The sequence below is a fragment of the Macadamia integrifolia genome, chromosome 14 (assembly GCF_013358625.1).
Source record: "Macadamia integrifolia cultivar HAES 741 chromosome 14, SCU_Mint_v3, whole genome shotgun sequence".
Taxonomy (NCBI): domain Eukaryota; kingdom Viridiplantae; phylum Streptophyta; class Magnoliopsida; order Proteales; family Proteaceae; genus Macadamia; species Macadamia integrifolia.
Window position 1 is genome coordinate 10223744 of NC_056570.1, and position 18610 is coordinate 10242353.

An 18610-nucleotide genomic window follows, 5' to 3' on the forward strand; every position below is an offset into this window, starting at 1 on the left:
ACCCTCATCTTTCATAATCATAAAATTTTAAAATGCCAATTTATTATCCTAATTAATAGGGAGCAATTTTTTTAAAGGAGAAATCAACACGCCTCCTACTTATATTGAAATAATAGATAACTAACCAATAGCATGGAACAAGAGAGAAGAGTTTCAGTGAATATTGATTCATATATGGGAAGGTAATGTCATTACATGAGAGAGGAGCGTAAGAGATTCAGAGTTTGTGCAGGAATTGTTCACCGTAGTGGCTACCTGACCAATAGCAGGGAACAAGAGAAAGGAGTTTCAGTGGATATTGATTAATATATAAAAAGGTAATGTCATTACATGAGAGAGGAGAGTGAGAGTAGGAGAATCTGTGCAGGAATTGTTCACTATAGTGGCGTGCCCGTCGTTTTCTCTCCACATGACAACAAAAAAGTGTGTGTGGATGAAATGTCTTAGGCCGTCTTTGATATCAATTTTTTTTTTTCATAAAAATGATTTTTAACTGTATTTGGTTTCATTTATGCAACTTGTTTCTATTTAAAAAAAAAATGATAAAATACAAAAATAAAAAAGAGATCAAGAATCATTTATGTGTTTTAGTTAAAATTGATTTTCAATTATTTTTGCACTGAACGTTAATGAACACATGCTTAAAATCCCAATATGAAGAAGGAAAAGTAGTCATTTACTTTGTAATTAAAAATCTAAACCCCTTGCCCCTTCTTCTTCAATCTGAAGTGAAGAAAGAGAGTTATAAGAAAAAATGGGTGAAAATAATCTATTCACCCATTACTTCAAAAAACCATTTTACATATAGAGATATCAAACTATTGCTCACAAAAAACCATTTTTGTCTAATAGTTACCAAATCATTTTTATATTTTGATAAAAAAAAAAAATAGCTTTCATTAATGATTTTTATTTAATAGATTAAAAAAAAATTGATACCAAACATGCTTTAAACGGTAAGAAAAAATTTCCAGAGTCGGTGGAATCTTCAATGGAAAATTGTCCATCACCACCACCAAGCAACATACAGAACTACCAAGAAACCTAGAAATGCGTAACTAATTATTCTAGTGTCCTTTAACGTCAGTTATTCCTGCAAATTTCTTGCCCAAGTCCCAACAGCGGAAAAAAAATCGTCTGCAATTCCGATCTCGTACAATTCCGTGAAATACCACCTTCAGAGAGTAACACGTGTATTGATACCAATGCAATGATCCAGATCTGATTTAAATGCCTCTTCACTGATTTAAGGTTTTATTAGTTGTACCAGATCTGGACCATTGTATTGGTATCAATACAATGGTCACCCCTTGAAGATGGTATTTCACGGAATTGTACGAGATCGGAATTGCAGACGATTTCAACCCACCAACGGCAGGTGCTTCCTATTTATAGGGAGCACATTAAATGAGCCAAACACAAAATGGGTACCACCCATAACATGAATGAACAAATCATTCCTTTCAATTACCTTATAATCTGCTACATCATAGGCACCCATAACATGAATGAACAAATCATTCCTTTCAATTACCTTATAATCTGCTACATCATAGGTACAAATCATTCCTTTCAATTACCTTATACTCTGCCACACATTCCTTTCAATTACCTTATACTCTGCCACAACACCCAAGCAATAAATTGAGATAATTTTGTGGGACCTCCTAATTATACTAAATGGCTAAGTGGAGGAATTGCAGGGGAGGAGAAGAGGGAGAAGGATCCAACTACCAGCGCTGGTTGGAATAAGACACTACAGCTATTGGCATCCACAAACTTTATGGTTACCTAGGAGAAAAAGTCAGAATGAGTACAATAAATAACATTCATAACAGGCAATTGATTCTGAGTTTCTACGCCATCTATTACCTATATCTGCATAGTACAGCAACCGATAAATGAAAAGTTTCATAAGCTTTATTTTGGCAAGAAACTTCTTAATTCTATCAGCAGTACAAATCAACCACCAAATGAAGGCAGTGAAGCAATCATATTTCGAGTGTAGATGAGAAGACGAAACGTGCCGAACTATGAATCGAAGAATAAGCTTCCAAATGGTACCAACAAATCACACAAGAATAGCAGGTTCTCCTCTTTCTCAGTCTGCTCTGGACTGACCAGCTCGGGAAGAGAGGATGATACCAACAATGAGTCCATAAAGAGCCAAGGCTTCAGCAAAGATGAGAATCAGGATCATTCCAACGAAGAGTTTTGGCTGCTGTGCATTGGCTCTGCAAAATATTCAAGAAGACAATCAGAAGAGAACACTTTTCCTTTTTTATATTGTTTAACTAGACAACAATAATATGAACACGAATCATTCCATGTTACAGGACAACTTTTCTCCCTCCCTTATGGAAACAAGAATTCATAATATATTGAAACTGTATTGCTTTAATATGGATTTGAAACCTCAACCATGTATTGGTGCGAATATAATATCCAACTATTTTAATCTCTCACACTAATCCTAATCCACCATACATTCCACAAGTTTCCCGAAAGATCAGGGATTGAATCCAAAGGACCTTTCTTGAACCATTCAAATTTTAACAGAACTGTGATGCATTTTCATATTTTTGTATAAAATAGCACGAAGGTATTACTGATACCCAAACGTGTTAACCACTGCCACATCCTAGACATTGATCTAACCCCAACCTACTCTTCTGACAAACTATTTCTTTTATCCCATATTAGAGGCCAAACCTCTACTGAAGGAAGAAACATAGGCATATGTTATTCAGGGGCATGTGAGTGTGAGGATACAACAAACTTAATACACACACACGTATGAAATACATCAATGCATGAAAGAACAGCATAAATGAAAACACACATAACACAGACACGTATGAAATACATCAATGCATGAAAGAACAGCATAAATGAAAACACACATAACACAGACACTTATGAAATGCATCAATGCATGAAAGAACACCATAATGAAAACAAACAAGTGCCTGCATGCATGATAAAACACACAAGTGCCTGCATGCATGATAAAACACACAAACGAACACACACACATAATGTAGATACATAAACTAATAGGGCTTATGCAATCAGATCAATGAAGGTTGTCAATAGGTTCAGGCTAATCAGATTGGGATTTCAATAGGATTCACAACGTCTCCACATTCTTCACAGCCATATGGCTCCCTTAAAACCTTGATCCTTCAAAAGCCATGTCTAACCAAAACACCTTCATGCAGCTTTTTCTAATTCTTTCCATCCTGTCCTCTAAACTCTCTCCCCCTTTTTCACACCAATTCATCAACCAATTGATGCAAAACCCTAACAGCCCAACCATGATTCTCTGCCTCTGATACTCTCCACCTCCCATAAAAAACCCTGCACACAGCATTGCGTACCCGGCCCTGGTTATCTCCTTGAACCTTTACATGACTGAAATTGGCAGTATAATCCCCATCACTGTGGTCTAAACTGACTGAACCCATCCCAACTGAGCTACCAACCCCTCTTCAAACTCTCAATGTTTCAGCATAGAATGGAATCACTCCAGAAGTTTTTCAACAGAAGGGTTTCATTTTAACACATCTATGGTTTCGATAGGCTCCTCAGTGAAAAGAAACACAGTATTACCATGACCCTTGATGACCATACCAAAGAGTAGAGGAAGGCACTGATGATAATAAAAATTGACTAGACCATGCCAGCATGATATGAATGTGTATCAATGACTAGCAACCTAATCCCTCATCCACCTGTGAAGATCCTGATATAACCAGGTGCATAAAGATAAGATATTATGTAGCCAATAAAGCCCACCCAGATCATATCGAGATGTCAATATTGAAAGCATTGTAACAGATGCATAAAGATATCAACAACCTGAACCCACCTTAGTTCACCAAGCAAAGGCTAAGTAAAAAGATTGAGAAATGAATCAGAGGACTGCACCAGTTACATCCTTTTTTTTATTGGAGTGTGTGTGTATTTTTTTTTTTTTTTTTTTTTTTTTGGTGGGGGGGGGGGGGGGTGGGGGTGGGGTGTGGGGGTGGGGTTTGAATTTCAATGGAAAAAAAAAACAGAATCGAGTAGGTTAGTTAATGAGTTGAGCCCAGTCTCCAACCAAAATGTTGATGGGACCCTAAGATAGGTTCCTGATTGTAGTGTTTCAAATCCCTAGGCAAATAGTCATTCATTCCCATGCTATAAAAAATAAGCAATCAGTAGCACTAGATAGGTTGACCAATTGGGAGAAGTTAAATTTCTCAATGGATTTTGATTGTTGGCCTAAGTGTAGAAAAGCTTCTCTAGAATTCTTCATAAAAAGAACAACGGGTTGGATGTCACTGATGTAATAAAATACCAGAAAATCAAATAATGAAATTGACCCAGGCCCAGCTTGGCAAGGCCACATCAGCAACCCCTCCTTGCACCATCAACAGGCTTACTCATCAGCCTTCTAGAAGCCCCCATCGATTTCGCAGAATCGCAGAATCTTCAAGGATTCTTTACTCGACTTTGGATATTGCCACCTCAGCTTCTTCTGGATTCTTCCATTATATATTTTGGTATGTCTTTGCTAGCAAGCATAGAGATTTGGGAGAATATATAGAGATTCTTCAAGGGGGTACCCAGTGCACGAGACTACCACCATTGCGGGGTCTGGGAAGGGTCATCATATGAAAATTCTTAAAATAAGGAAACAGCAATATTTTTGTCTCTTACTTTAAAATGTGATGTTAGATTGGTAGCCATTATAGAGAGTACCAACTAAAGAATATTTCCAGAGTTAAGGGTAAAAACACTTCAAGGTTCCAAAATACTCAACAGACTAAACTTTCATTAATCAGATCTTCACTCTATCTTTGCTATTGAAAGCCTTAAATTTAAATAGAAAAGAAAAATCATAATCTCAAGCCCTAATTGCTATTAACCTATGGTTGAGATTAAACAATTAAAACCTAGATACTACGCTTGAAAACTTGTAGATAAAATAAACCTTTACTAAGGTAGGTTTCTTTGCACAATTTATTCCTAAAAATAACCTAAACAAAATATGGAGGAAGCAATAAAAATCATCCTCTGAGGTTGCTCTACAGTTGGCAGCTTCTAACTTGCTCCTCGAGTCAATATTTATTCCAAAATTGAAGATATGGAAACATTCTTTAGCTAGCACTCACTATAATGGCCATCAAGCTAAGGTCACCTTCTAAAAATAAGATAAGGAAATAGCAATTTTCATATTTGAAGAATTTCCATACTATAACCCTCCCCAGACCCCACAGTGGCGGGAGTCTCGTGCACTGGTTCTTTACTTTCCATTGTGACATGTATATGTTAATTGTTGTTTCCTTATATCATGGTCGATGTATTAGGTGGTGCTAATAGGTAAGGCGTGCTAATGTTGATTTAGGATCTTATTGTTGCTTCCATTTCGTATTCTACCCCATGCATGGAGGGTTATTATTGTACCATGTAGATATTCCGCGTCAAATCATATGCGTACCTCTCTTGATTAGCATAAAGTAACCTATTTTCCACATGAGAATGAATTATCTTTCAAGGATTAACCTTGCACTACTCCACCATTAGTGTCCTAGTATCCATTTCATTGGTGTCATTATACCAACTATTGTTGTATTAGCTTTGCAAATAGTTGCTTTATTGTCTTGATTCATTACACGTCATATTGCATTCTAGCACTTTCAAGGTCTTCATTTCCTTATATCTTCATTATTTAATATCTTACTTAATCATGTATGCCAATCCTTGTCTTATAGTGCCTACGTACAAGTAAGTTTGCATTTCCCCTCTCAATAATTTCCTTGTATTTTATTTGAATTCTTTTTCTATTTTATATTTCATACTACAGATTGATGTGTATTATTATTTAATGGAATATTCATTATTTCATAAAATTCCAAATAAATAGGAAAACTGATTTAACTGGTTGGGCCGGGGTGCCTGACACCTTCCCTCGACCACAACATGATTATAACCTGACTTTGTTTTGTAGGACTATAATAGCATGAACAAAAAAACAATAACAGAGGAGAGACACGGTGAGCTCTGATTTTCGTGGGCAACTGCTATCGTGATATTGACCAAGGTTTTCCGTATGGTCGCCGGTGGCCCTCCTCCGGTGGCCTCTGAGCCGGTCAGAGGTTCAGGAACCCATGGAAATGATAATGGACGTTCATGGGCTGGTTTATTCCAAGGCAATAGGATGTTCTCGGGAGAAAATGCTCTTCCTTTCATTGCACCAAAGACCATCGACGGCAAGAAGTTCGCTTGTTGCAGTAACAAAGATCTGAATGAGGAGAAAAACAGATGGGAGGCAGCGTTGGTAGGCTATGTTTTTGGGTCAAAACCGTCTTATGCCTCTATGCAACGTTTCGCACCGGAGAAGTGGTCGCATGTGGGAGCCGTGGAGGTTTTTGGTCTCGACAGTGGCATCTTCATTTTCGACTTTCAAGATACAGAGTCGAGTCGACAGATCTTAGACGAAGGACCTTGGTCCCTGGGTGCTCGTCCATTGATCTTACGCCCGTGATCGCCAGAGGTCTCTCTAACGAAAAAGAGACCCAACTTCCTTTATGGATTCGCTTGTATGGACTCAATCTCCAGTTTTGGGGGAGTCGTAGTTTGGGGAGCATTACGAGTGTGCTAGGTACTCCGTTATGCATGGATCGTCGTACCGCAAATAGGGAGAGATTATCGTTCGCTCAAATCTGTGTTCTCATGAAAACGGAGGATAGTCTTCCCTCCTCTATTCCTATCAAGCTTGAGGGCAGTTCTGTTATTGATCAAGAGGTGGATTACGACTGGAAACCTCCTCTGTAACTACTGCAAATCCTTCGGGCATACTGATCGCCAGTGTGTATTGTCAGAAACTGCACAGACCGGTATCATCAATGAAGGTAGAGGTAATGAGAACCATATAGAAGAGGATGAATGGCAGGTTACAAATCGTCGACGAAACAAAGGAAAACGCCATGTCCCTCCAGATTTTGAGTACAACGGCAATGTTGATGCTATTCCTATTGGTACTAACCAATCCAATCTCTTCGAACGCCCTCGCCAGAAGGGGTCGGATGCCGGTGGAAAACGCCGGGCAAACCAGAATCGTCCTGGCAATGCTCCAAATCAAATCGTTGACCATGCCAATCCCGTGAGAATTTTGGACAGAAACGCCAATCTAGCAAACACATCTACAGGGTTGCCTATTTTGCCAGAACATACCTCTTCTATTGTGGAACAATATAGTGCTGATTTGGATACCGAACCAATGGGTGGTGATGTCTCAATTAATGCTTCCTTAAATGGAGAAACTGAGATAGCAACCTCCTTAATTAGAGAGAACGTTACCAATGCGCAAAATCCTACTTCCATTCCTATTGCTAACTCGGAAAATACTATGGCCCAAACTTCAGATGTCTCTCCATCAATTTCTCCTCGTGCAATTAGTATTGGCAACAGATTCTCTTGTCTTCATGATTTGAATCATGGGTGTGTCATAGCCCATGTGGAGGTGGAGAAAAATGGTCGGGTTCGGGATAGACGTCCGGGTCGGGGTTACCAATTGCAAAAACCCAATTGTACCCCTTCTAAATGATTAATATCGAGGCGTGGAATTCCAGGGGTCTCAATGACCTCGGTAAGCGTAGAGCGGTAATGGAGTGGGCATTAAACAATCAATTTGGTGTTTTTGGTCTTATTGAGACTAGGGTAAAGCCAGGTAATATTGATTTAGCTTCGAGGCTCTTTAGTGCCAAGTGGAGGCTTATCTCCAACCATTCGACATCTGATGCAGCAAGGATTTGGTTGCTTTGGGATGAAGATCAGGTTATGCTTCAGCCGATCAATATTTCCTCTCAAATTATCCATGCTCTGGTGACTTTGAAATGTAATCAACAGGTCTTTTATGTTTCGATGGTGTATGGAGAGAATTTTGCTCTGGACAAGGAAGCTTTATGGCATGATCTTCGTCAGTTGAGCTCCTCTTTGTCTCATCCTTGGATTGTCCTTGGCGATTTTAATTCTATTAAATCGCCAGGGGAAAAACGAGGTGGTAGACCAGTTACTTTACAGGTTGCCCAACCGATAGCGGATTGCTTATCTGATTCTGGTCTTAGTGACCTTAAGTGGAGTGGGAATCTCTTCAGCTGGTGTAACAAAGCTTTTGGGTCCGATGGGATTGAGCGTAAGATTGATCGTGTTTAGGTGGATCAGAATTGGATGGATGCTTTTCCTAATTCCCATGCGCATTTTCATAATCCCGGTGTTTCTGACCACTCTCCGATGGTTGTGACGATGGGGAACACTCCTAAAAGGCGTGGTCGGAAATTCTATTTTTACAACCACTGGATTGATCATGATGAGTTCCTTCCCTTAGTTCGAGATGTGTGGAGTCAGCCAGTAGATGGAAACCCCATGTTCATTATCCTCTCCAAGCTCAAAGCTCTAAAGGGTGTTCTTAAATATTGGAGTAGAAGAGTGTTCCATCCCCTAGATAAAAAAATTGCAGAGACAACTGAGGAGGTTCAGTCCTTACAGACCATGCTTGGTTCTGGTTTAATTGATGAGGGGTTGGTTTCTCGCGAGCTGGTTGCAGTTCAGCATCTTCAGCGCTTGATGAATGCTCGTGAATCACAGCTCCGTCAAAAAGCTCGTATAAGATTCCTACAGGATGGGGATGGTAATACTGAATTTTTTCATCGCTCATTGATGACTAGAAGAACCCGAAATAAGATCTCTTCGATCCAATCTTCTAATGGGGATTGGATTTCTGATGACGATGCAATTCGAGAGGAAGCTGCAAAGTATTTTGCTGACGCTTACATGGGCTCTCCCCAAATTGGTTGTGACTCCCTTGAGCTCCCTACCGATAGATCTTTATCTAGGGTGGATAGAGAGATGCTTGTCAAGGATTTTACGATGGAAGATGTCAAAAACATTGTTTTCGCTATGGATAATGATAGCTCGTCGGGCACCGATGGTTTTGGTGCTTACTTCTGCAAGTGCACTTGGGACATTACCGGTCCAGATGTCTGCAAGGCCATCCTTGATTTTTTTTCGGAACCCAAGATTTCCAGAGCAGGTAAAACTCTCCAGACTGACTCTGATTCCTAAGGGTGATACCCAGAACTCTTTCAGTGATTTTAGACCCATTGTTGTTAGTTCTTTAATTTACCGATTTATTGCTAAGCTAATTGCTAATAGGATCAAATTAGTCTTGCATTAATTGGTGGGCTTGAATCAATCTACTTTCATAGAAGGGCGTCAGATTTATGATAATGTGATTCTATGTCAAGAGATAGTGCATGATTATTATCGTCATAAGGGGATGCCTCGCTTTGCTGGTAAATTGGATCTTCGTAAGGCTTACGACTCAGTGCAATGGAGTTACTTGTTTACTCTCCTTCTTCGCTTGGAGTTTCCTCCTATTTTTATAAACCGGATCATGCAGTGCATTACTCAGCCTGGATATGTGGTTTTCCTCAATGGTGCTCAGTCTTCCAGGTTCTCTGCCAACAAGGGATTGAGGCAGGGATGCCCTGTCCCCTTTCTTATTTAATATTGTATTACATAATTTTTATGATTCTCTTACAATGGCAGCTCGAGGGGGTACATTTAAATACCATCAATCCTGTGAGAAATCTGAGATCACCTCTTTGTGTATTGCTGATGATTTGTTTGTTTTTAGGAGAGCCTCCGAAGCAAATGCTACTTGCCCGGACCAGATTTTTGGTAGATTTTCTTTAGTATCCGGTCTTTCCATGAACAAGGGAAAATCAAATATTTTTTTCGTAAATTGCTCTGATATTTCTCAAGCTTAGATTTGCAGTATTACAGGAATTGAGCCTGGGCATCTTCCAATTAAATATTTGGGGGTTCCTCTACATTCTCGGTCTCTACGGTCTCATGAGTTTACTGGCTTGATTGCAAAGATTGAATCTCGATTGTCGTCCTGGAAAGCAAAAGCCCTCTCTTATGCCGGTCGTTTGACCCTCATTAAATCTGTGATTATGGGCATTATTGCTTATTGGCTCAACATGTTTCGTATTCCTCAGACCATTCTTCACCAATTGGAGCAGATGATGGCTAAGTTCCTTTGGTGGGACAATGCTGAAACAGGGTTGATGCAGTTTGCCGATGAATTTAGGATATCTTTTATTTACTTTCCATTTTTAAAGCTAGAATTAGTTGGTAGTAATTTTATTCAGATTGAATTTTTATTTTAGTTGTCAATTAGTTTAGTTTCCATTTTAGTGAACTCCCAATTTTATTGCTTTGGTTTTCTTTTATAAGCTATGTAATACACTAGTAACAGACAGAGTTTTTGGAATGAAATAATTTGAACAACTGGTCTAATGGCTGATGACTGTGATTGTGTGTGACCCCCCCTACTTTTCTTCTTCTTCTTCCTTATATTCTTCATCTTCCTCTGTTATTCTTCTTCTTCTTCTTTTCTCTTTTCTGGTTGTATTCCCTTTCTCTGTTACTGGGCGGTAGTTGCAGTCCCAAACAAGGGGATCAATCTCCCTCGTTCTTAAACTGTTTGGACTGAGATTTTAGTAGAGGGTTTTCCTTCCCTAGGCGACTCTAGTCCTAGAATCTCATCTCCACAGGGTCGTTCTATCAAGAGGTTTGAAACCTGGTTCAGATCTAGTTCTGTGCCTTGCGTTGGAATCAGTTGCAGGTGAAGTTAGTTGCTGCTGGCATAGTTCATCCCTACCGCTGACTTGTGCATCTGATAGGGTGGGAAGCTTCGACATAATTATTGAATTCACAGTACCAGTAGAAGAGCCCTCGAAGGGGTTACTGGGCTCGAACCAGAATTGCCTCCCGCCTCCATTATTGAGCGCAAGGTTGAAGACAACCTAAAACTAGGACTTCTGGTCGTGGGTTGGTATTCACAATTCTTTTCCAAAGTTGCCCTTACCTTTGTTTACTGTAACCACATTATCCTTTACTTCTGTTGCTGCCTAGTTTATCTCCACTAAATATTTATTAATTCTCTTTAAGTCCCATCTCCTAAATAGCTCACAAATAAGTCCCTCCAACTTCTGAATTCTTTATTAAAGACACCCCTCTTTATTAGTTTGCAAAGTAACCCTCCCTTCTTGGTTTTATTTCAATTTAACCCCACTACTATTTTAATTCTAGAGTTGCTCCTTTTTCTTTGAAGTTAATTCCTTTTAAGTCCTTAGTCACTTATTTCAATCTATAAAGCTCCTAAATCTTATCAGAAATTACATTATTGCCCCTAGTTTGCCTAGAGTGAACTATTTGGTTCTTTAGTGGGCTCTAAGCGATCCGACTTTCTGGGATCCGCATCAAGGGTCCTATAAGGTGGCCTAGAGCTCGGTGTACGCCCAAAATAGAGGGGGGATTGGGTCTGCATCGTCTTGCCGATTGGAACATGGCTGCGCTCATGAGACATGTTTGGAGTATAGCCTCAAAATCTACAACTTGTTGGACTTGGTTTGTGGAAAGTAGGTGGTTGAGATCTCTCTCTATTTGGTCTCTGCCGACTCCCACTCACTGCTCCAACACGTTTAAGGCTATTCTCCTATCCCGTGATTATGCTATGAAATGTGCTAGGAGCTTGATTTGTAATGGGAGTGATATTGTTCTATGGTATGATCCGTGGTTCCCTAATGGCCCTCTTTACACTCATGGCACCTTGATTGTGGAAGCGCTGGGGCGGCACAATACTGATACGGTGGCTGAGTTGTTATTGGATAATGGTGAGTGGGTTTCTAACATTACCAATTCTTCTATTTGTAGGAGGTGGTCAGAGGTCACCGCCACCAGGCTTCATCCCAGGTTGCCGCAAGACAGCATCGTCTGGACTCCCACTCCTTCAGGCCAATTCACGCTCAAGTCGGCTTGGGAAGTTGTCCGACCTCGGCACGATATGGTTAGTTGGCACTTTTTGGTCTGGTTTGGATGTGCTCAACCCCGCTTCTCTTTCATCACCTGGTTGGCCATTCGGCGTCGGCTTTCTACCAAGAATAGAATTGCATCTTGGGGTGTATCTGTTGACTCCACATGCATTCTCTGCAAGGATTCAATTGAGGATCTTGATCACCTTTTTTTCAGTTGTTCTTATACTTCTGTGTTGTGGCCCAGAATCTTGGACATGTGTGGCTTCAAACGGAATAATTTATCCTCTTGGAAACAATGAGGTAGAGTGGTTGTGTCAGCATTGCAAAGGGAGTTCTATGATTTCCTTTGTTCGACGTTTTTGTTTTCAGGCCACGGTGTATCGGATTTGGTCCGAAAGGAATAGTAGGGTCTTTGGGAAGCAAGAGACTGATTTGGATGGATTATTCCACCGTATTATTTCTGATATCCAAGGTCGATTTTCCCATCTTCAAGGTAGCGCTACTGATTCCTCCCTCCACAAGGATTTTTTCCATAGGTGGAAAATTAAATTAAACTTTTCTCCTCTGAGGATAAAACTCTTTTCATGGCCGTTCCCTCCCTCTTCTTGGGTCTTTGTGAATTGCGATGGTTCTATTAGAAATGGAATGGGTGGCTATGGAGTTTTGGCTCCTGATGCTAGTGGATTTCCCCTCTTTGCCTTAGCAGGTGCTATGGAGTGTGGCAATATTCTCTACATAGAGCTCCTTGCCATAAAGAAGGGGTTTGAAAAAGCCCGTCTTATACATTGCTCCCATATTCAAATTCGGTCGGACTCCCTCATGGCTATTCAGATGATTATAGGGCGCTACCGGCCTTCTTGGTTTGTTTTGGATTTACTTGATGACATATTTGTTTTGACTTCCTTCTTCCAGCAATGTGTGTTCTTCCACCATGTTCATGAGATAAATTCTTGTGCCGATTTCTTGGCGAGTTTTCTCTGTGGCCCTCAGGAGATTGATCTTCTCCCAAGTGACCTTCCTGCAGCCCTGAACGTTTTGATTCGGGATGATGCGGTGGGAAAGGTGTATCCTCAACTGTAATTCTTTTCCTATTCATTAATTAATTATATTTCTCCTTGCTCCCAAAAAAAAAAAAAACAGAAAAGAGTTCCATTGAGGAGACTCTCTCCAGCATTTTATGAAGGGAAAAAATGGATTCTTTTGTATGCCAAGACACAAAAGTCGGGGGGTGACACCCCTCTCCCCCTCTAAAACCCCCTATTTACGATTCATCAACCAGGCTTCCCACATGCCCGAATTAGTACTCAGGCATCGTGGAAACGCTTATATTAAATAAAGGAACTATTTTTTTAGGGGGTAAGGGAAGCAACCACATGCTTTTTATATTCCATAACTCAAATCAACTCTTATTAGAGGCTACTTAAGGTCCCAAACAACCAATCTAGACCACTAACCCTTCACCAAGAAAGAAATTACAGAAGCCACTTTTCAATTTAAGTCCCAAAACCACTATGCTAAAAATAAAAAGGACAAGTTCTCTGAGCAATCAACAGAGGGTATGCTAGCACGCACATGAAATGAAATCTCTGCTCCTATTTACAAAGCCATTCCATCACCCCTCACTGGTATGCTCCTTATGCTGCTTGCCTAGAAAACCCCTTCCCAAAGAAAAATAAAACAAAACTGCCTTACCATGATCAAGCAGCTTATTAATATGGCCACCAATATGGAAATACAGACAGCTTTCACATGGGTAACCAAATGCATATAAACAGATAATGAAGGATGATTCAACATTTAACTATTCTGATTTATCAGTTCCTCCACACACACCCCTCATACCTTTACACAATTAAGTGACGGATTGTAGGGTGAGATTGCAACCCTCAAAGCTTATCAACCACAGAAAGTGAAAAGCGCAAATGCCACATTCAAGAGAGAAACCATGAGAACATGTCAATATCAGGAAAGGAAAAAAAAAAAAGGCCATCTTCAATTCCATCACAGGACTTTAGTAAGAAGAGATCAACTGTGTGAAAGCAACAGATGAAACCCCAAGCCTAGACGTTGAAGCAGTTTCGAGAAAGAAAAGAGAAACTTGCAAACACAGATATCCAAGTTCAATCAAAAGGAAACGACAAAAAGAAAGAAGACGAAGAAATCAAGCGAAATATCACAAGGGAAGGGAATTTTATGTCTTCGATGCACAAGCTCAAATTAATCTGTATCTCTATACAAAGTCAACGGCTACGTATCACACCATTCCTTGAACGGTTGAATAAATCTATAACATCTGAGAACAGCCAGGGGAAAAAATTTTCAAAAGACAATATCGATACAAGGAGATCAAAATGAAATTGTAAAAAGAAAGAGAAATCAGGGGAGAACGATACCTAACGCCAGCATCACCAACGATCCCAATCGCCATACCAGCAGAGAGTCCAGCAAGACCACAGGCAAGACCAGAAGAAAGGTGTGCGTAACCATCAAAAAGGTAATAAGATTTGGCCTTGGGGTTAATTCCAGTACTGATGATGACGGCAATAATCAGTCCATAAATACCTAAAACTCCAGCCATAACGACTGGAACGATCGATTTCATCACAAGCTCTGGCCTCATAACACCCATAGAGGCCACACCAACACCACTCTTTGCGGTTCCATAAGCAGCTCCCATACCTGGAACAGCGATCAAAACCCCAGATCCGCATTAAGAACTTAAGAGAAGCACAATCCAAATTCACAAAATGCTATGAGAAAAAGAAAAAGAAAAAGACGCTATCATAATAAAAAAATTAGGGTTAAAATTCGCCTACAGGAGAAAACTAGAGCAGCTGCAGCACCAAGGAAGCCGAAGAAAGGGGCAGTTTCATCGCCGCTGAAGGTAGAAGACATTTTCTCTGCTTATTATGTGCAGAAACTACAATTAGATCTGAGAATTCTTCTCTCTACAAACTACAGAGAGAACTGATGCAGGGTCCTTCTTCCTCCTCTACCTGACCCTCTTCTCTCTGTCGAGGCAGATTTACAATGGGAATCTTTTGCGACTTCGCTCAGATCCATTCCCTTCCAAAAGAAAAGAAAATATCTAAAATACCACTGCGGGAAATTATATAAAAAAAGGTACAGTACCTATTTTTATTTACATGAAGCCCCTGATGATGGAATGTAAAATGGTAAAAGTAACCCGAATGTATTCCATGCTTAACCAAAGATATCCTACTAAAGAAAATTGAATTTATCTAAATTTTTTGTTTGGGACCATATTTTCATGGAAGCATTAACTAATTTTCTTGTAAATCGTTCACCAGCCATGTCCTTTTTATTTTTTATTTTATTTTTTTTTTAACGATGATCGAGACCATATTAAGGTTGAATGAGAACCATTCAACTTTCACTGAAAGCAATGAAGAGCATCAAACACCCTGTGTGAGTGGCCCAAGGTGTGCCTAGTGGGAGTCGAACTCAGGACATCCTATTTTACGGCTCGTACCAAGTTTGTTGTTCACCAACTGCGCTACCCCCTTGGGTTGGCCATGGCCACTCTCATCTTTCCGAAGTTGAAGCCAAAGCTATTGCCCAAATTCCTTTGCCTATCTCTCTTAAAGAATATTTTTTTACTTGGAATTTTAATCGATCTAGTGTGTTTATTGTTAGATTTGCCTATTTTTGTCCTTGGTCTTCAACTTTTCAGGCTTCTTCATCTCAAGGCCCTTTTTTTAAACATTTGTTGAAGTTAAAATTGATTCTTAAGATTCAATTTTTTGTGTGGAGATGCTATAACAATGTTATTGCTATGAAGCAGCTTCTAGTAAGGCATTATTTGGTGCCTTCTTCTACCTGTCCTTTATGTTCAAGAGTGGATCAATTAGTAGCTCATGCATTATTCCAATGTTCTTTTGCCTTAACAATATGGTTTGTATCTCCATTATGTTTTGATACATTTTGCTTTTTGAGTGAGAGCTTTAAGGATTGGCTAAACTTTCTCTTTGTTCATTATCTCATTTGTTCTACTTTGTGGCAGATTTGGAAGGCCAGAAATAATGCAATATTTAATCATGTAGAGCCTAATCTTCTCATTATTTCAACAGCAATTTCAACCTCCATCCGAGAAAGGTATTTTTGTATTGGAGCTGTTGGCCATGAAGAGACGACTTTTTCTCATCGAGAAAGCAACATGGTGCCCAATGTTATTGCTATATCTGATTTTTCTGCTCCTCTGTGGACCATTTTATTTTAACCACTGATGGTGCCTAGAGATCCTCTTCATGCAAAGGCGAGCATAGAGCTATTATTACAACATTAGCGGGTGGTTTTGTCGCTGCCAACTGTAGAGCAGAGATTAGTTTTTCAGCAGCTGCTCAGAAGCTGATGCAGTAAGGGATGAGATCCTCTTGGTTAAATTCTTAGGCATTAACTCTTGTTATTTGTAATGATTGCATAGCTGTAATTTTTGCTTGTAAAGGGCTTCCTTCTTCATTTGATTGTGCTAGCCCATTGATTGTCAAAGACATTTTAGTGTTGCTAGAGTCGTTTTATTTTTTTCTTTTCAGATTTCTACCTCGCATTGACAATAGAGGGGCACATTGTTTAGCTCAAGGAGCTGTAAGGTTTGGTCTTTTTAGATCTTAGTGGTTTAAACCACCTCTGTGTCTTGTAAACCATGTTTTTGTGGGAAGATGTTTCACCTTCTCTGATTTTGCTTAATAAAGTGTTTGTTTATGGTAAAAAAAAAAAAAAACCAAAGATATCCTACTACAGAAAATTGAATTTATCTAAATATTTAGTTTGGGACCATAGTTTCATGGAAGAATTAACTAATTTTCTTGTAAATCGTTCACCGGCCATGGGAAAAGGTATTGGGGGAGAGTTTTTTGTTTGGGAGCACAACCCATGCCTCAGCACAGAAAAAAATGAGAACGTAGAAACATCAGTAGATGAGGGATTTAGGTCTTTCATTGGGGATAGGGTGGTCATTTTACCCACTTATAAATTTGGACATGGACTCTGCCAGGGGTGCAACAGGGTCCGATTGCGCTGGGCTTCTTAAAACCCTAGCCCAACCCTGAGTCCCCTTAACTAGGCCCAAACACGCCCTGACCCTGACTCAGGGCTGCAAAACTTCAATCCAGGCCCAACCCTTTAGGGTTCAACCCAACCCTTACATGGCCTGATTGGCCCTGGTTTTTCAGGGTCGGGCCGAGATGACCCTGATTTGACCCTGGTTTGCCATCAAGGGCCAGATATACCCTGAGCCTGAGCCTGAGCCTGACCCTACAAAATATAAAATAACTAAAAAATAAAGAATATTCATAATAAAGAGGAGATTAGAAATAATAATAAAAAAAAAAAACCACAAGATCACAAATTACTTGTCATGAGGAAAACATCCTAAAGCAAGCATTCAAACAATACAAATAACTCCAACTATGATGATAAACAAAGAGGAAATTATCCATAGAAAGCAAATAATGCAAAAAATTTCAATTATTTGTCATAATAAACAAAGAGATCATCTTAATAAAGTAAACAATCGAAGATCTCAAAACCCTTGTCATGTTAACCAAAGAGGAGAACATCCTAAGAAAACAAAAAATCCAAAGTTAACATCATGGCAAAAACCAGGGCCAGGTCATGCCAAAATTCAGAATAAAAAAATCAAGCCCAAGTTCAGGGCGGGCTGGGCCAGCCAATGACATCAACCCTTACCCACCAAGGCGGGCTGGGCCAGCCAATGACATCAACCCTTACCCACCCTGACTTAGGGTCAAACATTTCAAAGTCGGGCTGGCCCTCAGGGCTAAACTTGCAGCCCCTAGACTCTACACTCCAAAACAAATTCTTTTTTTCTTTCTTGGGTAGAAACCCAAAGACTTTTTTCTTCTCGGGGGAATGGTTCCCAAAAATATTCTTTAGGAACGTCTATGATTTTTCTTTTTTCCTTTGGTCAATTTCCAACCGATTAAATCGATGCCAGGATTGTCAAGAGAGATCCATCCGTATGGTGGAGGCTATACCGATGATGGGGTGCACAAATTAGTACCCACCAGGGTTTAAAAACCCGGAATCGGGATCTGGATCCTGATCAGTCTGGATAGGATTTATTGGAATCCGCCTGAAAAACCCTGCAGACGCTGGTTTCATCCCATTTTCTGCTGCAGTTGTCACAGATTAAAGATCAATGGCAAAATGTCAAGAGTCAAAACAGTAAAGAAAGCATCAACAGGAACTACAATTTCATTTCCTAAACACAAGAAGAGTATGGGAGAAAAGAACACCTAAAAGAAATTATAATAAAAACCAAATACAAATTTTGAATTCCCATATAGGATGTGATGCATTTTACTAACCCAGTACATGAGAGTTATAAAACAGGTGGAGCCAATCAAACGACCTTCATTTAATATAATTTCAGTTTACACTCATCTAATAAACTACTTCAATGAACCAAACCCTTAAATCTCCAACAGGTCTCAATATTTACAAGCTATGTTTCTCAGCCATTTCAAAATTAGAATTATAGCTGTCCTGATATTTTAATTATTCACTGTAAACTATGTATTTGTATCATACCAATGCAATATCTTTCCGATATATGTAAACAGTCTAAATGAAAACCAAAATTTGGAGCAATGTCTTGCTGGTGATAGCTTACTTGCCAGTATCAAAACTGTCAAGCAATGAAGAATTGGCTCCATGATACCCGAGGTAGTAAGTATGCTCATCCATGCAATTTG

At 39.6% G+C, this 18610-nt stretch overlaps 1 protein-coding gene across 1 annotated transcript; it reads right to left on the bottom strand.

Annotated features, from left to right (window-relative positions):
• Positions 1–1765: 1765 nt before the first annotated feature.
• LOC122061701 (V-type proton ATPase 16 kDa proteolipid subunit) lies at positions 1766–14953 on the bottom strand. Its single transcript, XM_042625118.1, has 3 exons — positions 14690–14953; positions 14267–14552; positions 1766–2234 (listed from the first exon to the last, which is right to left on the bottom strand). The coding sequence occupies exons 1-3, from the start codon at positions 14766–14768 to the stop codon at positions 2102–2104; spliced, it is 498 nt and encodes a 165-aa protein (XP_042481052.1). The 5' UTR covers positions 14769–14953; the 3' UTR covers positions 1766–2101.
• Between the last annotated feature and the right edge of the window lie 3657 nt (positions 14954–18610).